This window comes from Ovis canadensis, chromosome 11, assembly GCF_042477335.2.
Source record: "Ovis canadensis isolate MfBH-ARS-UI-01 breed Bighorn chromosome 11, ARS-UI_OviCan_v2, whole genome shotgun sequence".
NCBI lineage: Eukaryota > Metazoa > Chordata > Mammalia > Artiodactyla > Bovidae > Ovis > Ovis canadensis.
The window spans coordinates 48,716,674-48,740,715 of record NC_091255.1 but is presented as its reverse complement, the minus strand read 5'-3'; the positions used below and the strand labels follow the sequence as shown (position 1 = coordinate 48,740,715).

Sequence of the window (24,042 nt, the reverse complement as noted above, 5' to 3'; positions counted from 1 at the left end):
GCAGGCGGAGAGTTCAGGGGAGGGCTGGGCACCGGCTGGGCTTCCCGTGTTTGTCCACGCGGTAGGGGCAGGGCAGGGCACGGGAGCAGCTTCCCTTCCTCATACCTGCCAGCTGCCTCCCCCTGCTCGCAAAGTCTGATTTACTCTGCAAAGGGAAAGGTTTTGGCTGAGGGCCCCGCTGGTGCTGGGGTAGGGTGTCCTGTTCGTTCTGATGCTTCCCAGCCCTTCCAAGCCCCACCCAGAGTCTCACTGGCCCGGAGTTTCCTCTCCGGAGGAGGACTGACTTGGGGGATGAGGGGTGAGGGGGGTGAGGAACCACGGGGGATGAGGGCAGGAGCTCTGTTTAACCCTTCCTTGCCTGTGTCCCACATCTCCAAGCCCTGGTTTTTTCAGGACCAACCGCAGGGGGGAGGGCACCCTGAGCTGCACAGCTGGGATTCCAGCCCCCTCAGCCTGACCCTGCTTCTGAGGAGCCAGTGGGGAAGGGGAGTGGGAGGTGACTTGAGCCGCGGATGAGAATCTTGAGAGGGGACCCGGGGACTGGTTGGCTGTCTGGGTGTCCTGGGTCTGGTGGTAGCAGCCCAGAAGCACATGTGCCTCCTTGGCCGAGAGGTCTGCCTCGGACCTGTGCTGTGAAGCGGCCCCTCCAGCCTCCCCAGATGTGAGTTCAGGCTGCGGGCTCCCCGCCAGGTCAGAAGCAGAGCTCAACGAGGGAGAGAAGCGCAGAGCCTGGAATTTGGGGTCCGATCCAAGCTGTCGCCCTGACTTCAGCTCCCTGGTCTGTAAAAGGCCCTTCATAATCCTATCTTTATGGGCAGCTGTGAGCACAGGAGGGGGAAGGTTTATGGAAGGTGGTAGACCGAAGCGAATACTAAATCCTCCTCGCATCAGGCCCACGTCCATCTGCGTCTGGACTGTTGAGCACCGCCAGCCCACTCTCTCCTCTCCCGGTACTGCTGACCCATCTGCTTCCTGTCCAGCCACTAGGCCGTGGCTCCTCGAGGGCAGGGACTACGCCTGCCTCATTAACTCCGCGCCCAGCACCCGGCCTGGCGTCTATACCAAGTGGGTGCCAAGGAATGACCGTACCTCCTCTTCCCTCCCTCGGGCCTCGCCCGCCATTCAACTCCCCACCCGCAACCCCTGGCCAGGCACCAGCTGGACTCAAGAAGGAGGAAGGCCATTTACTGGAGACAAACACTTTATTATCGTGAAGTTTGACTACAGGGAGAAAGTGGGGGCCGGGGTGGAAAGTGAACAGTTGAGTGTTTCTCTCTCACCTCGTCACACAAGCCCCCTCATCTTTCCTTTCCATGTTCCCAGTCTCACCCAGCAAGGCAGAGACACACGACCATCTGCCTAGCCCGAAAGAGAGTCAGAATCCTGACCCCAACCCCGGTGGGTTGGAGCAAGGTCATGAGCCTCATGGCGTCTATAGCGCATCCAGAAAAACAAGAGGCGTCACTGATGCCTGGGCTCCCCACACGAGGAGTCAAAATGTGCCTGAAAAAAGTCTTAAAAAGAAGAAGTTTCCCCAGCAAATTCATGGGACCCCAGGGTCAAGCATCCCACTCCAGCTGCCTCTGCTGGGCTTCATGCCCGAATGCAGGGCTGGAGCCAGGGGGCAAGGACCCAGTCGGGGAACACTGCTGTTTAAATATTAAACAGGGCTGTCTCGTCTCCCACCTGGGAGACTTCCCGATGCTTCCAAGGGCCCCGAGGAGGGCACCCTCAGGGTAGGGGTTCACTGCAGCTTTCCCCAGAACCCACAGCGGAGCCAGACCTGGAGCAGCTACAAGAAGTAATACTTGGTATTTACCAACTCCCTCCCAGTCCCAGTACACAAGACGGGGAGTTTTCCCCACATGGAGGTGGAAGGAAGGACCCAGGAGCCTGGGGTTCCTTTCTGTGCTTCCCTGTCTTTAAATATTAGATTTAAATAAGCATAAATATTAAATACAGAGATAAATACACAAGAGGGGAAGAGCTGTGCTCAGGGCTCGGCAAGGTAGCGCAGGCCACGGTATGCCAGCCCCAGGAAACGCTGCAGCTGGGAAGCAACCAGGACTCCTCCTGCTCGGCGCTGGAAGGCCGACGTGAAGGTCGGCATGGTGCCCTGGGTGGGCTGCACAGCAGGGGCCACCCCCAGGTCCTCCATCTGTGGGGGAAGATGAGGTCAGCAGTCAGGGCAAGTTGGCACAGGGAGGGAAGGCCGGGGGCTGATGGGCTGTGGAAGATCCAGGGTTCACGGTGGAGCCAGGACAAGAACCAGGTCCAGGGACTTGGCTCCGCCCTAGAGAACTCCAGGGCCCCAGGCTTGCAGCACTACCTTTGGGGACCAGCTCGGTTCTGGCCCTTAAAGCTTGCTGCTCCCAACGAGACTCACCTGCAGCCAGATGTTGGTGGCAAAGTCGGTGACGTCCAGCTGCAGTGTGTCCAAGGTGGGAGCCAACTCTGGGGAGATGCCCGCCAGGGCCTGCAGGAGGCCCTGGTAGAGAAAGAGGCCGCCGTGCAGTTGGTCTAGGCAGCTCGTCTGGGGGGTCGGGTGGGAGAGTCAGGGGACGCCGCCTGGGATGCTCCCCTCAGGGCCCCTGCGTGGAGCCTACAGAACTGGGGAGCCTTCCAGGTCAGCCTACCCTTCCGCCCCCTCATCTCCCTTCTCCCCTTGGGACACTCACCAGCTGCAGGGACTGGCTGGAGCAGCTGCTTAGGGGAGCCTGGGGGATGCCCAGAGAGTGCCCGAGCAGTACCAGCTCCTCTGGGTGGCACAGCTTGTGGGTGGCACACTGCGGTGGGAGGGATGCTGGGTGAGGGGCCAGCTCCTCCTCCTCCCCGAGCGCCCCCACCTCTCCACCCCCACATCTCCGCCTCCCCACCCGTCCTGCCAGGCTTCTCAGCCCCCTTCTTCCATCCAAGCTCCCAGCCGACCCTTCCTAGCACTAGAGGCTCTTCCCCCAGTTCCTCGCCAGCCGCCCTCCGGGCTGGGCCTCTCCTGATTCTCCTTTTCCCCCAGTGTCTTCTCTCACCGTGTGTCCCTTCCTGCTGCCCTTTCCCACGCTGCCCTTCAGCCCTGCTCTCTCCCTCAGCTCCCCCCCTGTGCCTCCTTCCCTCCCTGCCCTGCTGCAGCATCTGTCCCCTCCCTGTCCCCACGCTGGCCTCCCTCACTCACCAGCCTCTCCTGCAGCTCGGCGCCATCAGCCTGGATTTTCCTCACTTGCTCTAAGCACTTGAGCAGGAAGCTCTGGGGCAGGGAACGGGCAGGGCCAAGGGGGGTGGCTTCGTGCACCGTCCAGAGCGCGCTGTGCCAGAGGAGCAGCTGCAGGGCTGGGAGCAGACAGGGGCTCAGGAGAAGTGCAGACCTTTCTGGAAGCCCAGGCATCCCTGCCCGCTGCCACAGCTCTCCCCTCCCAGGACCCAGACACTCACCCATCAGCTTCATGGGGCTCTGGGCAGAAGGCTCAGCCAAGGGTCTGGGTGGGGCTGTAGGTTCTGGGTTCTGTCAGGGACCAGCTCCGGGGGCCTTTATACTCAAGCCCATGGAGGCCTGGGAGGAAATTACCTGGTGCTGCGACTAACGCTTAGTAATAGCTTCCCAAGTTTTATGCAAATTTGTTGTCCAGGACAATGCAGGGGGGTTGGGACCAAAAAAAAGTGTTTGCGAAAGTTTTGTGAAATTGTGGAATCTCTGATTCTTCTTTGACGTCTTGCCCCCCTCAAACTCCCTTCCTCCCCTCAGCCCCACCCAGGTCTGAATTGCCCCAGAGTGTTTGAACTAAACCTCTGAACCAAACTGAGCTAATGATAAAAGGCTGGGAGGCTGGAGTCTGGTTGAACCTCAAGGAAGAGGCAGGCCTGGGGCCCTCCTCCGTCCCTCCCTCCCTGGCATATCTCCTGGGTCAGCCCCATTAGCGACTCTCTCGGGATCCTTAAGCCACCTGCTCCCTAGGCCCCCAATTTGGAGAAGGAAGAAGCTAGTTTCCTCATTTCTATCCCGCCAGGTCCCAGGCGATAGAGATCGCCTCTCTGATTGCCCTCTTGAGGGGCCAGAGGCCTGAGGTAGGGACGTTGGGGTCCGGCCGCCTGTCCCCACCCCACACTCTGATGGGCATCCTCCCGGTCTCCATCCTGAACTGATTAGCTGGGAACTCCCCAATCCCCCCATGACTCATCCCTTTGCCCCCGGAATCCTGGCAGAGACCAGAGGAAACCGGATGTCTGTCCCGGATGAAGCAAGACCCTTCGAGGCTCTTGGGTCACCTGACCTTGTCCCTCCTCCTCCTCTTGCACTGACCGCCCCCCACCCCCACCCCCGGCCAGTGCCTCAGCGCTTTGGAGTTGAGGGTCTGGGACAGGTGGCTTCCCTGGCGGGGTTCACTGCCAGCGGGCGAGTGTGTGCTGCCCTGAGGGGAGAAGGGCTGGGGTGAGAAAGAAGAAACCTCCTGGCCTCAAACCCAAGAACCACGCGCTGTCCAGGCTGGGAGAACTTTAGGCGTCTGTTCCAACACTGTGAACTGGGTCAGTGAATGAAGAGGCTCGCCCAAGGTCATGGATAGCAGAGTTGGAGTTATAACCCAGACCTCTGCCTCCGGTATGAGTGTTTTCCATAGGCCATGGGGCCTGCCTGGGGCAGTGTGGCCGACTGCATCTGAGACTGTCACTTTCTCTCCCAGTTAAGCCCACCAGGTGCCTTAACAGTCTTGGGAAGAGGAGTGGGTGTGTCTAACTGGTCCAGGCCATCTCTGGGGTGGGGGTGCCCTCTGGTGGTCACAGCTGGCAGGGCCAACAACCATGAATCAATTCATGTCCTGCCTCTGGTCCTGGCCACGCTGGACAGCCCTGGCCCTGCTGGACAGCCCTGGCCCTGACTCTACCTTAGGCCAGGACACTGATTAAGCCCAGTTCTATGCCCACCTTCATGGGAAGAGAAGGGTGAATTTAACAGAACTGTTGGGAGTCAGGGCAAGAGTTCTCACAATCATGCCTTGTCTCCCTCGCCTTAACCTCCAGAGTGCACAGCCCACCCCAGATAATGTGTTGGGCACTCCCCGTTGTTGTTCAGTCGCTAGATCTTGTCCGACTCTTTGCAGCCCCACGGACTGCAGCACACCACGCTTCCCTGTCCTCTGCAGTCTCCCGAAGCTTAAATTCTTGGACATTGAGTCCGTGATGCCATCCAACCATCTCATCCTCTGGCACCCTCTTCTCCTGCCTCCAGTGTTTTCAGCATCAGGGTCTTTTCCAGTAAGGCAGCTCTTTGCATCAGGTAGCCAAAGTATTGGAGCATCAGCATCAGTCCCCCCAATGAATATTCAGGGTTGATTTCCTTTAGGATTGACTGGTTTGATTTCCTTGCAGTCCAAGGAACACTTCCTGCACATTGGCAAATGCACTCTTTTAATAAACCTTATGACAAAATTACCAGAAAGATCTCCCCCTTTACAGAAGATGAATCTGATCTTGAAGAGGTTAAATGACGTGTCCCAAAATAGCAGAGCCAAGGTCTGCCCTGTGCCAGAGTCTTCAGCTTTTAACTATCAAGTCTCTGCGTTCCGCCTTCCTCACCTGGGGCCAGGCCAGCTCTGGACCCAAACTTTAATTTTCACTTAGAGTGCAGGTGTGTCAGATGTTTGGCTCAGAAAATGCTGATTCTAACAAGGGTGGCCAGAATGGCGAAAGGACTCAAGATGCTGATTTGAAAAAAGCAGACTTAAAAAAAAAAAAGCTTTTTTTTGGTGAAGGGGCTGCTCCTTGTGGCACCTTAGTTCCCAGACCAGGGATCGAACCTGTGTCCCCTGCAGTGGAAACACAGAGTCTTAACCCCTGGACCACCAGGAAATGTCCACAAACTGGCAGTTTTGTCTGGCAAAGAGGAGAGGGTTGTTGTGTGGTTTCAGGGACCAGAAGTGGGATAGGGAGTGGAAGCCACGGCCAGTCAATTTTCAGCTCAAGAAGAGAGTGTTCTAACTACCGGAGGTGTTGAAGGATGGGGTGAGCTGCTTCCAGGGAAAGTGGGACTGTCTGGCCAGGGAGGTGTTCTGGCCTCCATCCCACATGGAGAGAATCTGGGTGAATGCTTGGCTGACAATTAGAGGGCACCTCTTATATGCCAGGCACCTTCCATTACACTTTCGTCTTTCATCCTATCAACCGAGTGTGCAAAATCTCCATTATAGACAAGGGTTGGCTTCAGAGCAGGGAAAAGCCCAACATCACAGGACAAACTGGGGGCAGGATTTGTGGCCGCCCTTCCTGAGCCCCCGTCGTTTTCATTACACTGTCTTCCTATTCAGAGATGCACTTCTTGGATGACAGCTCAGCCCAGGTTTCAGCCCCGCCCGTGAGAGAATAAAGACCAGGCAGAGAGAAAGTTACTGGTTCTGATACATGTGGGCTGGGCCAGACTGAAACCGTCTCTCAAAGGGCCTGGCCCCAGAGACCCCTAGCTGTTGTTCATCCTCCCAGCTTCCTCAGGGCTTTCCTAATTATTTCTCAATAGCCAGAGCGGGTGGGTAGCTTCCACTCACACTTCCTGTTTTCATCTGGAACTGGGCTTGGAGCACATCCCACCCCCCACCCCCCTTTATTTTTGGCCACGACACGCACCGCATGGGGATCTTAGTTCCGCAACTAGGGATCAAACCTGCGCCCCAGCCGTGGATGCCCTGAGTCCTAACCACTGGACTGCCAGGGAAGCCCCAGAGTGTCTTTATACAGGCTCTGGAGTAATGCCTTTGCTGCAGACTTGGCCTGTGGGCTGAGATATGTACACCCCAAGTTGAGAATGAGTGTTATATTTTTTGAAATGGCTGGAAAAAAAAAAGAATATTTTATCACATGTAAAAATCACAACAAGCCAGTGTTCATAAATAATTTGTTTAGGACTTCCCTGGTGGTCCAGTGATTAAGGATCTGCTTGCCAATGCAGGGAACACGGATTCAATCACTGGCCTGGGAAGATCCCATAGGTCGCAGGGCGACTAAGCCTGGGTGCCACGACTACTGAGTCTGGGCTCTAGAGCCCACAAGGCAACGACTGCTGAGCCCACACGGCAACTACTGAAGCCTATACACCTAGAGCTTGTACTCAAGACTAGAGCAGCCACCGCAACGAGAGGCTTCTGCACCTGGAGAGCAGCCCTGCTCGCTGCAACTAGAGAAAGCCCGCTCAGCAGTGAAGACCCAGCACAGCCAAAAACAAATAATTTGTTTACATATTGTTTATGCAAGTCCCCTTTCAAGAAGGACAGAAGTGAATAGTTGTGACTGCGGATATGGCTCACAAGTCTAAAAAACGTACTGTCAGACCCTTTAAGAACAGTTTGCAAACTATGTCCACAGGACACATGTACAAAGGGACACACAGAAATGTCCTCTGGAATGTTGTTTGTAACAGTTGGCCAATGGCCACCAGTAAATTAATAAATCGTGGCCCATTCATACCACGTATGGCTCCCCACCCTTCCAGAATAAAAACCCACGGGGAAAGGAGTTTGTTTTATTCAGTTGTGTTTTCAGTCCTTGGAACAGTGCTGGGTGTGGGTTTAAAGATGATTAGACCTCAAAACCCCTACTGAGTGAAAGGAACTTACTTTCAGGTGATACATCATTTGCAGAGATTTAAAAACTCAAGACAATACTGTATGTTGTAGTAAAAGTAGAAAAGTGTAGACTGGAAGGCTAGTCATTGAATTTAGCAGAGTGGCTGTCTTGAGGGAAAGATGGGCTTTAAACTTACCTTTAAAGATGGGCTTTTAAACTTTTGTTATTCTTTGTACTTCTCTGTAGTTTTCTAAAAAAAAAAAAAAAAGACTGGAAGGTAGAGAACACAGTGAACTCTCCAAGCATAAAAATAACACTGAATTTCTCCAGGAAAAGGAAGCCAAGCCAAGGAGGATGGATTACAAGAAACTTCCAGATGCTGAGCAGACAGAAAAATGGTCCACAGACTCAAGGCGGGTGAGAACCAGGAAATCATGACAAATAACCCCACCTCTGTGAACAGCACTGATACACTCTGATCCATTACCAACCAGGAAAGGGTCTGGGGCACTTTGGGCTGGTGGTGACTTCAAGATCTGTCATTTTGAATGATAATAATTACAACTAATTATCACACACTCAGAAAGAGTCATTTCATTTATTTATTTTTGGCTGTGCTGGGTCTCCGTTGCTGTGTGGCTTTCCTCTGTGGTGAGCTGCAGCTACTCTCTCACTGCGTGGCAAGCGCTTCTTATTGTGGTGGCTTCTCATGAAGCATGGGCTCCAGGGTGCGTGGGCTTCAGTAGTTGGGGCTCTGAGCCCTGGGCAAAGCCTCAACAGTTGTGGCACATGGGCTTAGCTGCTCTGCAGCATGTGGGATCTTTCCAGGTGAGGGATAGAACCCGTGTCTCCTGCACCGGTAGGTGGATTCTTTACCACTGAGCCACCAGGGAAGCCCCAGAAAGTCATTTTAAAGGTCAGGCAAAGTGGTCAAGGGCCAGAAGGACAGCAATGTGAGGACAAAAACCAACCAACCAGCAAGAAAACAGAGCCACAGGCTGAGACTGGAAGGCTGCACACACCCCACAGAACGGGACCCTCACTTGGCATCACATAGGCCAGGGGTCACGGCCCACCTAAGCCTGTCCTCACACCCTGGAAGGGTGTGGGGGCGGTGCTCACCATCAGTCCTCATCCTTTCTGGAAGGGAATTAAAGATCTATTAGATTTTTGAATTGGCCTATAAAATGAGGAAAAGATTGAATCCTTAAAATAAATTTTGGATGCAAGGAACTAAAGCAAGACCAGTCTAAAACATGCCTTTAATGGAATTAGGGCTATCCACAGATGAAAATGCAGTGCATGCCTGCTGAGTTGCTTCAGTCATGTCCGACTCTCTGCGACCCTATTGTATGGACTGTAGCCCGCCAGGTTCCTCTGTCCAGGAAAGAATGTTGGAGTGGGTTGTCATGCCCTTCTCCAGGGGTCTTTCCGGCCTAGGGCTTGAACCTGCGTTTGTCTCTTGCGTTGGCCGACAGGTTCTTTACCACTACTACCACCTGGGAATACACAGCGGACCTTGCCTAACAAACAAGACTTTATTCAACTCAGTGTGCTAGGCACTGGGCAGTCCTGGAGGGACAGATTATGCCTCAAGTTCTCTCAGAATCTGCAATCTAGTTGGAAAGATAAGGCTTTCATACAAACAACCTCCTAAGAGAAGAATTCCATTATCAATAAGTGAGTGGTTCAGAAGCTGGGAAGTTGAATCACTAAGAGGCAGGATGTCCGGAAGACGTGTAGAAATCAGCAAGGTGGAGGGACTTCCTTGGTAGTCCAGTGGCTAAGACTTCCCACTCCCAATACAGGGGGCCTGGGTTCGATCTCTGGTCAGGGACCTAGATCCCACACACCGCAACTAAGAGTTGGCATGCTGAGACTGAAGATCCCGCATGTTGCAACTAAAAAGAAAGATCCTACAGCTGCAGTGAAGATCGAAGATCCTGTGTGCAGCAATTGAGACCCGAGCCGTGCTAAGTTGCTTCAGTCGTGTCTGCGTGACCCCATGAACTGTATGTATGTAGCCTGCCAGGTTCCTCTTTCCATGGGGTTCTCCAGGGAAGAATACTGGAGCAGATCGCCATTCCCTTCTCCAGATCTTCCAGACCCAGGGATTGAACTGGTATGTCTTATGTCTAACCTGCATTAGCAGATGGGTTCTTTACCACTAGCGCCACCTGGGAAGCCCAGTACAGCCAAATAAATATATATATAAAAAGAAAATCAGCAAGGTGGAAAGGAAGAGACCAATAAGAGAGGGAATGCAGCTGAGAGGGAGAAACCCATGAGGCACTGCTCAGATGACAGAGCTGGCAGGAAGGTATGGCACGTGTATGTCCCAGGTGCCAGCCCGGGAACACGAATATCGCAAATGACCCAACGAGGGGCGCACCACTGGCAGTGGCTGAAGCCTTGGAGAGCCGGGCAGGCCCAGTCTCACCATATGCTGCTGGAGCAGGTGGGCTGGGGGCCACAGGGAGCCCCCTTGTGCCCGACCACTCCTCCCTGCCCTTAGGGAGGAGCCCATCCTCCCCTCTCAAGGGCCAGCTGGGCAGGACCCTGCTCCCAACATGGTGCAGCCTTGCTGGAGACCCTTCTCTCCTCATTGAATCTCACCTGAGGGCCAGACTCTCACATTTTGTTTGATCCATTGGAAGCCTAGATTCCTCATTTTAGAGCCAGGAGATCACTGAGTATAATCATTTATTTGACAGATCTGGCAAAGGAGCCTGAGAGTTTAGAGAGTTGCCCAATTATTTGAGAGCCAGTTAGATGCGAAAGAGTAAACCCAGGCCCTTCTGACCCCAGATCAGAATCTCTTCACCCAGCCCCTGGCCGCCTCCTCATCTACAGCTGCATCAGGTCCTCAGATCATGCCTGGGGCTGGCACTCCCAGGCCAGGAGAAAAATCTGGGCCTGTTAACACTGTACCTGTGAGGGCAAAATAGAGTAACTGATACACAAGGAGCTTTGGAGAACTTTTTATTGTTTAAAAATCATAATTGAAGCTTCAAAAAACATACAGCCTAACACATGTCCCAGTTCCGGTGCCCTACTCCCTGGAGGAGGGCACAGGGCTAGTCCTTCCCATCGTGCTGCCCACACCACTACCAGGACCCTGCCCTGGGGAGGCTGCCCGCCCGCCCGCCTGCCCCCGTGTGCTAAGTCACCGGCTGAGGAGGGGCCCTGGGATGAGGTAGGGTGACCGGCTCCCTGCACCCCTCACCCCCTGCACATAGCAGTCTGTGTGCCCCATGTGGGAAGAGGAGCCAGTTCCCTGGGCAGGGGACCCCCATGGGGGAAAGACAGAGCCAGTCCCCACTCACCCCACCCCTCCCCAGCCCCCCAGCTCAAGGGAAGCTGTCGTCGTCATCTTCTGCCATCTCCTTGGCAAACTCCAAGTCCTGCTGCTCCCGCTCTCGCCGCTCCTGGGGAAGAGGACCAGGGGGCGGGGGGGCTGAGGACCAGCCTGGGGCTCGTGGTCTGCACCCAGTCCGACCCACCCAGGCTGCTGAGGACCAGCCAGGCACTCACTTGGTCTGCACCCAGCCCGACCCACCCAGGCTTTCCAGAAACTTCCCCTTCCACCCAAAGCAGAAAGCAGCTTACCTCTGCAGACTCCAAGTCCTTGTTGTAGGATTTGGGAGGAAACCTCATGGCCTGAAGCACAATGGAGAGAGGAGTGAGTGAAGAGGAGGCAGGCACCTGGGCGCTAGGAAATGCACCGGACAGGTGACACTCCTCAGTTTAGTCTGCTGGGGCATGGTGACTAATGACCCGTGACACCACATGATAAACACTAAAAAGAAAATCCAGAGGGATAAACGACCAACCCTCTCAGTCAGGCAGGGAGGCGGACTGACAGTGAGAAGGAGGAAGAATGGATGGCCTATGGAAGCGGAAGGAAGGGCATTCTAGGCAGACATTCAAGGTGTGAGAGGTTAGGCTGGAGCTCAGTGGGGCCAGCTGGGAGGAGGGGAGAAGGGGGGAGGGGCTGACGGGAACGGTCCTGGGTAGTGAGGCTAGAGACATAGGGGACCAGTCACAAAGGGTCTTTCATGCACAGCGTTTGCCTGATTTCAGACAAAGTGATATGCCTGGTTTCCTGGGGGGAGAGACCAGGAAAAACAGTGTCCGACAGTACCAGCACCTGACCCACAAGGGCTTAGGAGCCTTTTGTGGACCAAGATGGTGGTCCCACCCTTTACACAATTCAAACTTAGCTAAGTGCCCCAAGACAGTGATTTCATCCAATCTCGACAACTCTGTGAAGCAGGCAGGGCAGGTAATACCTCCCTATCAGTCTCACAGATGGAGACATGGAGACTTCACAGAAGGTAAACGACTCAAATTTGGAACCAAATCCAGAACCGCGCACTCTGAACCCCAGTCTGATCCTCCCTGGCAACCAGACCCTTTAAGTGCACAGAGGCATTGTGGTCCCACAAGCCAAGTCCTTTGCCCCTCCTGGACCCCCAGTGCTTTAGAGACTGGGAGCCGGGCCCCAAACCAAACCGGTCTTCGCTAGGAGCCTGTGGGTGTGGCAGCGTGCTGCCCAGCTGGCTCTGCAGCTCAGGGCCCCTCACCTTGACAGACATGTTGTGAATATCCAGGCAGAAGGAAATGCGCTGGTGGAAGGCCAACTGGGGCTCGCGGGTGGAATAGATGTCAATCATCTCCTTGGACTGGACGTAGCCCTTCTCGTGGTTGATGCTGGCCTCAATGACGCCATCTCGAATGGCCTGCAGGCCCCAAAGGGAGGAGAAGTCACCAGAAAGTCCATCTTCTAAGTCTGAAAACATCCCGTCTCATCTCTTTGTCCTCGCTGATCTCTCCTACATTCATTCACACAGACACTCTGGCAACTTCCTGGCTTCACTGTAAGCTGAGCATGCCGCCGCTTTAGCCGTCAACCCCCTCCCGCCCGCGCCTGAAACAGCATCTGTGGCCCCCAAACCAGGCCCACCTTGGCGACAATGAACTCTGCATCCTCTGGGCTATCAAGCTGCAGCTTCTGGGCGATGTCCGCCAAGGAGATGCGGGAATAGGAGAGGCTGATCATGCGCACACCTGGGAGGAGGGGCGCGGGGACGACAGGCTGGGCACAGACCCTTCACCTGCCCGGGCAGCCACAGCGCTGTCCCAGCCCCAGAGAAGCAGAGTCCCAGTCCTGCTTCCAGGCTCCCTCAGACCCTGACCCATACTTGTCTTTTTTTTTTAAGTGATAAGGTTACCTTTTCTTTTTTCTAGTTTGGCTGCACTGGGTCTTTGTTACAGCGCAAGGGCTTCTCACTGCGGCGTGTGGGCTTAGCTGCCCCGCAGCACGTGGGACCTTTGTTCCTTGATCAGGAACTGAACCCGCGTCCCCCACCCTGGAAGGCAGATTCTCAAGCCCAACCCACACCTGTCTTGATGACGTTGTGCCGCAGTCGGATGATGAGGGTGTAGGTCCCATCTGCTTGGAACTTCTCCCCAAACTGATCCAGGACCTGGTTGAACTTGGCTAGGTTTCCTGTCCTGACAGCTGCGGTGGGGAGAGGAGTGGGTCAGATGCTGCCCGTGGCGCATACACCAGAGGGGACACAGTGCTGGGGGGCGGCACGCCCTGGGAGGGGACCAGCCTTACCCTGGGTCAGAAGGAAGTAGGGCATGAGTGAGCGCTTGAGGGATGGTTGACGGAACTGCAGCCGGTCTGGGATCTCCCCCAGCAACAACTCCACCACAATCAGAAGCTTGTGCACCTGGAAGGCAGTGGGCAGGGAGCCCACAGGGTGGGAGGAGAAAACCAAGGGGGCTTCAACTCAGCCAGACACACAGGAAAAGAAGGACGGCGGCACTGGACTGGGCCCATGAGAGAGGAAAACACCCTCAAGCTGTGCTGCATGTGGAACCGAGGCTCTGCCTTGGGATCAGGCCCTGGGAGCCTCTGACCCTCTGACTACACCGGGCCCTCAGCTTCATTTCACTTAGCCAATCAGTGCACAATGCTCCAAAATGGCAAAGCTCCAAATTACAGGCTGGATGGGCAGGTTCTATGGCTCAGAACCAGTGAGGAAGCAGGGCCCAGAGGCCTCGGGGATGGGATGCAAGTCAGCCTAAAGATACTGGTTACGGAGGTGAACCGTATGTAAGCTAGTCATCTGGGTAGAGGAAGCAGCACAGGAAAGGGCCTGCAGAGCCTCGGTGAATGAGCTGGGTATGAGGGACAGGGTTGCCTGGGAAACCGGGTCCCTCCTCCTGATGCAGCACCCTGCAAGGGAGACTGTGGGAGGAGGGGACGACTTTCCCCACAAGCAGGAGGGACAGGAGCCCAGACAGCTAAACTACGGGCAAGCAAGTGTCACAAAGGAGGCGAGGGGTTAAAAATGGGGGTGGGTGATGGTGCCCACAGCTGGGCAGGGAGGGCCCCGCCTTCCGGGGTGGTCCCCTCGCTCACCACTACTCTGTCCCTCTGCGTACTCCATGAGTGAGGGGAAAGCCATGGTGATGGCAGAAATTAACATGAGCTCTGAGGATTCTTTTAAGCAATGGCAGACTGGTACTTTTTTGGCCACACCTTACAGCATGCAGGATCTTAATTCCCTGACCAGGGACAGAACCTGTGGCCCCTGCACTGGGAGCGCAAAGTCTTAACCACTGGATCATGAGGGAAGTCCCAAGCTTGAGAAATCTGATGAAGCAGAAAAAGGAGGGAGAATGATTCAGCCAAGGGGACAGGCTGGAGAAGAGGCCAGTGTACTTGAGGAGGTGAGGGGGTCTGTCAGGAGAGATGCCTGGGGCACGTCTCGGGACGCCCAGTTCTGAGTGCCAAGCTGAGTTCTGAGCTCGGAGACAGAATGCCAGTCTTTACTTGCTAGCTAGAAATGTCGAGTCTCTGGATTCCTCCTCCCTAGAATGGGTGTAATAATAATACTACCTGAACTACCAGATCCACAAAACTCACAATACTTTACTGGGTAGGAAATGGGAAAAATGCAAGCTTCCTGGACCAGGTAGACCAGCCAGGACCTCCACTGAGTCAGGCAGGGGAAGCTGGGCTGGCAGAGGGGAGGATGGTGACCAGCAGTGTCAGTGACTCAAACAAGGGCACGGGCACCATCAGAGAGGAGATGACTACCAAAGGCGTCAGGCAAATCAACAGACGACTCAGTGATAGGGAAGGTGGGGACAAGTCCAAGATGACCCAAGGCTTCTATGCAGATCAGGAGAGTAAGAAGCACTGTAAATGGCACACAGGCGGGTCTGGACAAGGTCAGTGTGAGGAGCCAGCAAGTATCTTAATGGAGATGTGTGCTGAGAAGTGGAATTTGCAGGTCTGGGTTTGTGAGAGGGCTCAAAACTTGTATTATGGGCAGAACTGGGAACCCCCAGATTTTTATGGTGAAGTTCTAACCTGAGTACCCCAGAATGTGACTGGATTTGGAGCTAGAACCTTTAAAGAGGTTTATGAAGGGAATATGAAGTCATGTGAGTGGGCCCTAATCCAATTATGATTGGGGTCCTTACAAGAAGAACTAGAGATACAGATTTGCACGGAAGGAAGACCATTTGGAGATGGCAGAAGATGGACAACTCCAAGCAAAAGAGAAGCTCCCAGAACAACCTGGTCACACTGACATCCTGAATTCGGACTTCTCACCTCCAGAAATAGAACGAAATAAATTTCTGCTGTTTAAGCCAGCCAGTCTTCTTACAGCAACCCGGGCAGATTAAGACAGATTAATGGACTTTGGTGATGCATTGTGGCAGAGAGAGCTAAGCCGTGAAAACAAATGAGATTCCCCCAAGGCGAGAACGTGGAACAGTTACGGATGGTACACTTTCAGCGTGCTCTGCTTCAGATGCCATGTTAAACTCCACATCTGTCTCTACCCATTCTCACCTGCCCTGTTTTTACTTAAAGCTAGCTCTCCACTTGGGCTCTCTAGCCCATTCCTCCTACCTCTTCCCAGGCCTCGGCTCATCACCCATCTGCTTCAGCCTCTCTGGGTGGGAAGTTCTCCCACCTCTGCTTCTTCACCTCTCGAGCAGCCCTTCCACCTCTCTCCTGGCTCCTTCACCAACAGTCCACGGGCAAGGCCTCACTCCAGCTCCCTCTGCTCCTTCTTGCAACCTGGGTCTGCCACAGACAACTCTGAGACCTTATCCATCCACAGCAAAATCTGGTTTGAAAACACCGCTTTACCCAATGAGACCTCTCCTTGGTGTGCACCACAGCCTGTATGTCAATTACGCACATTTTTACTGATTTTTAGAAGGTTTAGTGTGTGTCCTACATTGTAAGCAATCTTACATTCTGCAATGTACCTTATGTGTCTGAAAAACCACCCCTTTCTATGAAAATTCAACCTTTCAAAAACCAGATCAAATATAACTGTTTAAAGATTTATTTTACCACAACTAAATTTGCCTTTCTCTGAACTGCTGAACTAAAACCAAAGCTCCTACCAAACTGAGGTGGTCGGTATACACGCTCATCCTGCTCTCTTTCAAGGGCTAGGAGGTGCCTGTGTGTGAGTGTGGGAGCAGTCATCTGTGGATGGGAAAGCTGGGTCCTAATTCTGGCTGCTAGGCTCTGTGATTTTACACAGCCCTCAAGCCATTCTGCTTCAGGTGTTCTGATTCCATCTCTGAGTGCGAATACCATTTCTAATCCTTCTTTTCTATCCCTCACAGTGCCCAGTATCAAGGTCAGCACTCAAGAAATATACCTGGGGACTGATAGCTCTGATGTGGCAGAGGTTTGCCTCCACCTGAGTCGGCTACCTTAAGGAGGGCCCTGGGTTCCCTGGCCACAGACACCACTGCTCCCAAAGGGGCACCTGAGGGACCAGGTAAAGAGTCCAGAGCTAATCAACACAAACAAGACCCTTGCATGAAAAGACTACAGGATCTTCTGGGGAGTCAGGAATATTTAAAACCTACCTACCAGGGAGAAGACTGGGGATATATACGGCCAGAGGTGCAGGCAGTGTCTGCCTAAGGTGCCCTGAACAACGTTATGTGGAAACAGACATGTGATGCCACCTTTAGGGTACGAAGACAAAGTAAAGATGCTTTCCTGGCTCCTCAGATGGGGAAACAGCACTAACGTGGTATCAGATGAGTAAGGGGGTCAAAGGGGAGAGAGAGCTGCTGCTCACCGTCTGTTTGAAGCCGACAGCTGTGTGCTGAGGGGCCTTCCGAAGGGCGTTGGTCATTGTTCTTCGGGCCTCTGAGTACTCCAGCTGGATGGCTTTGATGCGCCCTGGGTGTGAGAAGAGGAGAGCTGATCAAGATGAGAGCGTTATCCAAACCCTGGTCCTCCACAAACCAGAGCACCTCTTAGGCACCACGGGCACCACATTCTTAGCCAATTTGTGCCGAGTGAGCCTGAGACGCCTCCTGGCTGGGGCGGGCCCTGCTCACCTGTGTAGTAGAGGTACCTCGCCCACTCGTTGTTGTTGGCCTGCTCGGGGAACACAGACTTGGACACCAGCTTCTCGGCCTGGTCGTACAGGCTGTAGTGCAGGTAGTTCCGCAGCAGGAGGTTCAGCAGCGTGGCCTGCCCGTCCGTGTCATGCCGCAGTGTGGCGGTCCGGAGCCGAGCGTGCAAGAAGCTTCAAGAAGGGAAGAGATGAGGTCAAAGGCCTCCAGTAACAACTCTGAATAGTCAACTAGTAACGCACCAGTGTGGGTGCACAGAGGACCTGCACTCAGATGGGGGAGACAGACAACTCTCATGATGAATAAGCGTACCGTGAGGCCTGACAAAAGGTGGGCGTGGGGGGTGACACAGAAATCAGGGTAAGTGCGATAGGGGCACAGGACAGGAGGGAGCTGTGGCTTTAAACAGACCGGTCAGGGTAGGACTCACTGAGAAGGTTACAGTTAAGCACAGGCTTGAAGGACGCAGGGAGGAGGGCACTCTCAGCCAAGGGAAGTGTGTGCCCGTGGAAGAGCGAGGCATCGGGGAGCGGGGGGGCCCAGACCCTATGAGGCCTCAAAAGCTTTTATCAGGAGGGCTTTTCCCTGAGGGGAATGGGGAGCCAGCGCAGGTTCCAAGCAGAGGAGTGAAAGGCTTTCCAGCCTGTCCTTATACCTTTTTTTTAAAAAAAAAAACCTTTTATTTTATATTGGAGCACAGCCAATTAACAACGCTGTGATAGTTTCAGGTGAAAACAAAGGAACTCAGCCATACTGCCCCCGTACCTCTGACCCAGAGGTCAGAGGTAGGAGGAGCCTGGGGGCAGGACTTAGCAGGCCAGTGGTCATCTCTGCCTCAGCCTCTCAAGCCCTCCTGCAGCTCAGGGTGTGTTAGCCGTCACCCCCACTTCCTGCTGGGCCCTTAGCGCCTCCCAGGCCTCGGCCCCCTGCAAGTCCACAGCTCTGTGCAGCGCCTGACCATGTTGCTGACCCTGAAGGCCGCGAGCGAGACCCCTGGCCACCGGTACCTGCGCACCACATCCAGCTTATCCAGGAACTCATAGACCCGGGCGTGATAATAGTAACACTTGGCAGCCACAAGGTCCAAGGCCCGGCGGTTCTGAGTGCTGATCTTCTGCATCAGGTCATCAGAAATCTTCTGTGCCTGGGGAGGCAGCCAAAGGAGAGTCAAGCGGCGCTTCAAAATTCAAGCACGGAGCTACCACAAGAGCCAGCAAGCCCCTCCCAGGCATATATCCAAGAGAGCTGGAAACGTATGTTCACGTAAAAGCCTGCACACGAACATTTATATCAGCGTTTTTCACAATAACCAGTAAGTGGAACCGGCCCCAGTGCTTACCATCCAATCAATGGTTAAACAAAATGCGGTATATCCATATGATGAAATAGTACTCCTCCATAAAAAGGAACAGAGTACAGATACACGCTACAACATGGATAAACCTAGAAAACCCTAAGCTACAGAAAGAAGTCAGACACAAAAGGCACAGAGTATCCATGGGACACAAAGTATTAAAAGATTACTGGGCTGTGGGGAGGGGAGAACAAGGTGTGATTACTAACAGGTACGGTATTTTTCTTTGTGGGGGGCGGTGGGGGTTGGTGGGGTAGTGACTAAGCTTGTCTGGAATTAGACAGGAGGGCAGTTGTACAACCTTGTGAATACACAAAAAAGCCATCGAAATCTAGACTTTCAAGTGGGTGAATTATAGCTAAAGAGCAACCAATCAAACAAAAATCAACCAGTGGCAAAGCAAGGAAAAAATAAAACAGAAGACTGAGGCATAAGACCTGTCACCTCCTGGGTGTGCCCCGGGAAAGAAGCTGAGCCTGCCAGGGCAGCTGCCCCAGCTGGAGGCGGTGCTGGAAGAGTCGTATCCACAATGGAGTCTTTCAGATCCACAGTAAGAGCTGCCATTTATTAACATGTAGGGAATGCTGACTTTGTGCAGGTCATTGTGCCAAGTTATTTTTCAAATGTATTATTTTCACTTAATACTAATGATAAACTTGTAAGAATGGCAGCTCGTCTTATTTTACACACAGCTGGAAGAAATCAACTTGCCTAAGGTACAAATGGGATTTGAAGCCAGGTCTTTCTGCCTCCAAATCTACTCTTTCCAAAGCATCCCCCACCCAGGGACTGCGCCACAGAGAGGCAGAGTGGCTATGGGCAGGCCTTTCCCAGAGCCGGAGCAGGAGTTGAGGGGTCTTCCTCGGATGTGGGGCTGGGCGCATCCTCATGCTGGGGAAGAGTCTGGGGGGCAGTGAATGACCCAGTGATGATCTATTTCTTCACAAGAGGCGATCCCCCCCACTAACCCCACGCACTGCCTGGGGTGCGTTAGTCACACGCTCTGGTCTTGGATACCTCTTTGTAGCGCTTGCTGTTCATCAGGAAGATGACCATGAGAAGCTGGAGGTAGGCTTCCACTTCAGGCAGGAGGGGAGCCGACGCAGCTTTTCCTGTTCGGGGACGGAACTGTAAATCGGCTTCTGTGTCCATGGGCTAGGAGAGGACGTGAGTTACCGTGGAAGAGCTCAGTCAGATCAATACACCAGGAATTTCTTAAGCACTCACTATTATTTCAACAGAGATTTACTAAGTGCCCACTGTGTGCCAAGATTTTTCTGGGTGCTGGGGATACAAAAATATTGAAGGGAGTCAAAAAGGCTGGCGATAAAATCAATACCGAAAAGAGTTACAGAGGTATAACATCCTTATAGAAGAGAACGGGGACAGAAAGGATGATGTAAGGACCCCTCAGAGAACCTACAATCTAACTAGAGATTAAACCACCATACCTGAAACCACTGCAAATTCTGTCAGGCAGGGTTTAATAAAGTGATATACTTCTAGAGATGAGATCAAGAATAATGAGACAGGGAGTTCCCTGGTGGTCTAGTGGCTGGGATTCTAGGTTTCACTGCTGTGGCCTGGGTTCAACGCCTGGTCGGGGAATTGAGTTACGCAAGCTGTGTGGCTTGGCCAAAAAAGAATAATGAGACAAAAAAAAATTTTTTTGGTGGTAATAAAGAAATTTAGGGGGAAATTGACATATATATAGTATTTATTTTCAGATCTAGTCACTAAAACTGGAATAATGTGTAACAGATCAAAAAATGATCTTGGTGGGGGACTTCAGAGATGTACAGGTTAAAAAATATTCCAGGCAGGGCTGGGGGAGGGTGCTTTTCCCCTTTCCCAGACAGTAAAGTCTTACTGTCCACCTCAGGGGATTTCCTGAGTTTTACATCTACGAAACAGATTGTAAGCATATAGAATTTTAGGGAGATGAAGGTAGCTGAAGGGCCAATGAAGTTTAACAAGGGGCAGGACTTGAACCATACCATGAATGATAAGAGAAGTTTTGCAGTCAGAAAGGAAAAGGAGAGGTTTCTCCTGGCATGCAGACAACCACCACCAGCAAACTAACATCATCAACATGCACTCTGTGCCACACACTGTTCTAAGAGCCTTCCCTGTCTTCCTCAGCAACTGCCCCACAACGTGCCCCCAGAGGTGTTCATCACATACATCAGACGAGGCCCAGGGAAGTCAGGTCAGACACCAAATGGTAGAGCTGGGATTACAAACTCAACCTTCCCCCAAAACCTGTGCTCTTAACCACGGTTGTCTTTTGGGTGGGGACACACTGCAGGGCATGTGGAATCTTAGTCGGCTGTCCAAGGATCCAACTACAACCCCTGCAGTGGAAGCAAGGAGTCTTAACCACTGGGCCACCGGGGAAGCCCCTTAACCACTGTTCTCTACATCCTCCATGGTGAAGCTTCAGAGGCAGAGAGATGGTAGAACCTTCTCCTAGGCCCTATGTTGGGAGTGGTGGGAAATGAATGTAGTTGGAAGGGTCCTGATTCTCAGATCCTTTTTCTGACTCAGAATAATGACCCTACAGGGCAGAAGGATGGTCCCCCTGTTAGAGGGCAGATGAGTTATTTAGAGGGGCTGCTTTGCTTCGTGTCTCTGCTGTGGCAGGTAATGAGACAGGTCTCCAGGATGGGACACAGCTACCCAGGGTGGAATGTGTGTCCCTGTGTGTCTCAAGCCAAGCCCACACTCCTGTGCTGGCCTGACTCCACTCACCTCTTCCAGGAAGGGTAGCAAGAAGTCTCGAGTAGCATTGTTGGAAGTGAAGAAGCCGTGCACGGCCTTGTACAGAACGTAGTGGTTGAGGCGGCGGGACGTGGAAGGCAGCATCCGTAGGGCCCGCAGCACAAACCGAGGCTCCTTGCCCGACACTGCCTTCTCCAGCTGTTTCACGTGCTCCTTGATGTCTGTGGAGGAGCAGGGGAGGAAAACTGTGAATTCCAACTCCTCCTACCCCTCCGCCACTCCAGCCAAGCAGTCTTAGGAAGCCTCTTACAAATGTCAGGATGTGGCCAGTCCCCTCTTTTGCTCTGACAGGGTTGAGCAATACTTATGGATGCCATATGCTGATTTTAAGACATAACCAAGAGACACAGAAAAATAAAGCTGGGTTGGGGAAGAAGTAGAGAGTGACATAAAAAGGAAAAAAAAAAAAACAATGAAAAACAAAAACACGTGGGGATTTAGCAGATCTTCAAATAGGAAAACACTTTCCAAATGCGAACAATGGGAGAAATCACGCACCTACACACACACAAGACTGAAAGAACTTCGTAGAAAAAGCAAACAAACAAAATCCTTCTAATAACTGTAGCAAAAGAAAAGTATCTGCAACAAATGTGGCCAGAATGCATATTCAATAAAGAGCTTGTAGAAAGGATTAAAATAAATACAAATGAGTATGAATGGTCAGTATGAAAAGAGGAATGACAAATAGACATGAAAAATGCTTCATTAGTATTCAAATAACCACGAATGAAAACATTTTTCAATAACCATTCTAACAGTATTTGAAAAATGATAACATACAGAGTACAGGGGTGACCAGGACATTTCTGTTTGCATAATGTAAATCAGTACAGTTTTCCTGCACATATCTACCAAGGAGGACCTTAAAAATATTTATCCTTTCAACTCAGGGATCTATACTGAATGAGTAATTATAGAAATAGATCAAATACGTGGGCAGAGATGATGGCTGCAAAGCTATTTATAATGGAGGAAAATGGAAACAAATGTCCAGAAATAAGGGAGCACCATCAATTGGTAGCTTCTCAGTTTCCCTTGTATTCGTATTCCTTTGTATTAGAATAGGAGCTGATGCAGTCAACACTATCACATCCTCAAACCACCACCCAGGAGCATAACTTTGCTTATTTCAATGTTTTTGAGCTAGTTTCTCATGTAGTTAAGCAGAGAGAAAATCCAATGAATAGTCCTATCCTACTTGATCCAGAAGTGGGAAATGGCACCAGGGTCACAGTGGGGAGTCTTCACTCTACCCACTCCAAATATGGACAGGATGCTCTAAGTTGGAAAAGTGAAATATAAACTTGGAGGAACAAGAGGAGGATGGAAACAGAACAGGCACCAAGGAAAAGAGAAATGGGGGAATTGGCATATAGTTTAGGTGGGAGGTGAGTATCAGGAACTCAAACAAATGACAACTAAAAAGTTGAAAGTGTATCATGTGTTTTAACTCTTTAGAAACAGAGCAGGAGTAAGTGTTTGAAGGGAGAGAAACACGAGATAGGATCGTTTGGCCAGCTCAATTAGAGAGCAACGAGGAAGCAAGATACTAAGCAGAAAGGGCTCTCTTAGCGGAGTTTGTTAAAGTTGGTTAAGACAACAGAAATCATTCTTAAAACACAGGAGTCAGTATTCTGTGTTATTCTTATCCCCCTTCAAAGATAAATACAGACACTGGTTTTTATAGAGATCGGTCATGCATTGGGATCACTAGAATCAGTCTGATGAGATATAAGTGGAATAATAAGGTAAGAGGAGAGAACTTAGAAGAGGGAGTCTATGGGCCCAGTGAGACCTAATTCTAGATGCAATTCCCCGTGGAGGGAAGGTGTGTGAGAAGGGAGGAGTCCAGAGTCTAGAGAGACTGTTCAGTTATCCGGGCCGCGGTCGGGAGTGTCAGGGTAGCGGGAGCAGGCACTTGGGGGTGATCCCAAGGAACCCCCAAGTCACGGTGGTGGAGGCTACGCTGGGGTCCCAAAGAGAGGCTACATCATCGGGTGCTGTCACCCATGATCAGGGCACGTCCCTGGCCCAAGCTCTCGTACCCTCCAAGGTGACGGTGTCCAGCTCTCGCTGGGAGTGCTCAGCCGTCGCAGCCGCCGTCTTGCCAGCGGTCTCCCCGGTTGATCCGCCACCCGCCGCTGCCTCCTCTTTCATCTCCACATCCTGGGGGGCCGGGGGCGGCGGTGGTTCTTGTTCCCCTCCGCCGGGCGGTGGCTTCGCCTTGTCCGCGCCGCGGCGCCGCGCCGAGCCCTCCTGCTTCATGGCGCCCGGGGTCGCGGCCTAGTCCGGGGACCGAGGCCGGGGCCTCGCGTAAACCCTCGCACCGGAGACCAGGAACCGAGCCGGGCCTGCACACGAGCGCGGGCTCGCGTCGGGCCGCACGATGACGGAGCAGCTGCAAACCCCTTCCCGGCGCTGGGCCTTCTGGGAAACGACAGGCCGGGCTGGTCGATGGCCGAGTCATCAAAGGGGGGAAAAGTCAACCACCGAGACGCATGATGGAGGCGGATCTCCACGGAAGGAGCGGGGAGGAGCTTCTTTGAGTCTGTAAGGCTTGTTTTAGAGTGCTCCACTGTGTTGATTTTCTTGCTTGCATCTCTCACATTGTACTTCCGTGAATGTCCACAAGAGGTCCACAAGCGGTCACATCAGGCTCCAGCTGGGTTACAGCGGAGCACCCCACCCAGCAAAGAGTGGGTAGGACCTACCGGAACGCAGGGCGTTTTGACGCCATGAGTTGCTGGGCGGGTTTCATGCTTAAACTCTCAGTTTGCCCCCGGCAGAATTCACTTTCGAGAGCCACGAGGCTGGTCCTCAACCGTAGCCCGGTGCATCGGGCACGAGAGAAGAAAAGAATCTGCGGAGGGTTGTGGAGCTAGGATGTTGTTCAGTCACTTGGTCTGTCCGATTCTTTGCGACTCCATGAACTGCAGCAC

The 24,042-nt window shown here is 52.8% G+C and overlaps 2 protein-coding genes across 2 annotated transcripts; both read right to left on the bottom strand.

Annotated features, from left to right (window-relative positions):
• Positions 1 to 1,183: 1,183 nt before the first annotated feature.
• Positions 1,184 to 3,429, bottom strand: CSF3 (colony stimulating factor 3). Its single transcript, XM_069542425.1, has 4 exons — positions 3,170 to 3,429; positions 2,679 to 2,786; positions 2,387 to 2,533; positions 1,184 to 2,158 (listed from the first exon to the last, which is right to left on the bottom strand). The coding sequence occupies exons 1-4, from the start codon at positions 3,377 to 3,379 to the stop codon at positions 1,994 to 1,996; spliced, it is 630 nt and encodes a 209-aa protein (XP_069398526.1). The 5' UTR covers positions 3,380 to 3,429; the 3' UTR covers positions 1,184 to 1,993.
• A 7,079-nt stretch (positions 3,430 to 10,508) lies between these two features.
• On the bottom strand, positions 10,509 to 23,730 carry PSMD3 (proteasome 26S subunit, non-ATPase 3). Its single transcript, XM_069543382.1, has 12 exons — positions 23,149 to 23,730; positions 21,071 to 21,261; positions 19,337 to 19,474; positions 17,973 to 18,109; positions 16,948 to 17,138; positions 16,683 to 16,786; positions 13,166 to 13,280; positions 12,944 to 13,063; positions 12,506 to 12,609; positions 12,126 to 12,281; positions 11,149 to 11,199; positions 10,509 to 10,967 (listed from the first exon to the last, which is right to left on the bottom strand). Exons 1-12 carry the CDS (start codon positions 23,366 to 23,368, stop codon positions 10,890 to 10,892), a joined length of 1,605 nt encoding a protein of 534 aa, XP_069399483.1. The 5' UTR covers positions 23,369 to 23,730; the 3' UTR covers positions 10,509 to 10,889.
• Positions 23,731 to 24,042: the final 312 nt, after the last annotated feature.

Bases quoted from the DNA above. Each gene is read 5' to 3' on its own strand.
- CSF3 (XM_069542425.1), bottom strand. From the start codon at position 3,379: ATGCCTGGGCTTCCAGAAAGGTCTGCACTTCTCCTGAGCCCCTGTCTG. The intron at 2,534-2,678 runs GTGAGTGTCCCA...CCGACCCCCCAG, and splicing joins CCAGCCAGTCCCTGCAGCTG to ACGAGCTGCCTAGACCAACT. The intron at 2,159-2,386 runs GTGAGTCTCGTT...CTTCCCCCACAG, and splicing joins CCACCAACATCTGGCTGCAG to ATGGAGGACCTGGGGGTGGC.
- PSMD3 (XM_069543382.1), bottom strand. From the start codon at position 23,368: ATGAAGCAGGAGGGCTCGGCGCGGCGCCGCGGCGCGGACAAGGCGAAG. The intron at 16,787-16,947 runs GTGAGCAGGGCC...TCTCACACCCAG, and splicing joins GAGGTACCTCTACTACACAG to GGCGCATCAAAGCCATCCAG. The intron at 10,968-11,148 runs GTAAGCTGCTTT...CCTCTTCCCCAG, and splicing joins AGGACTTGGAGTCTGCAGAG to GAGCGGCGAGAGCGGGAGCA.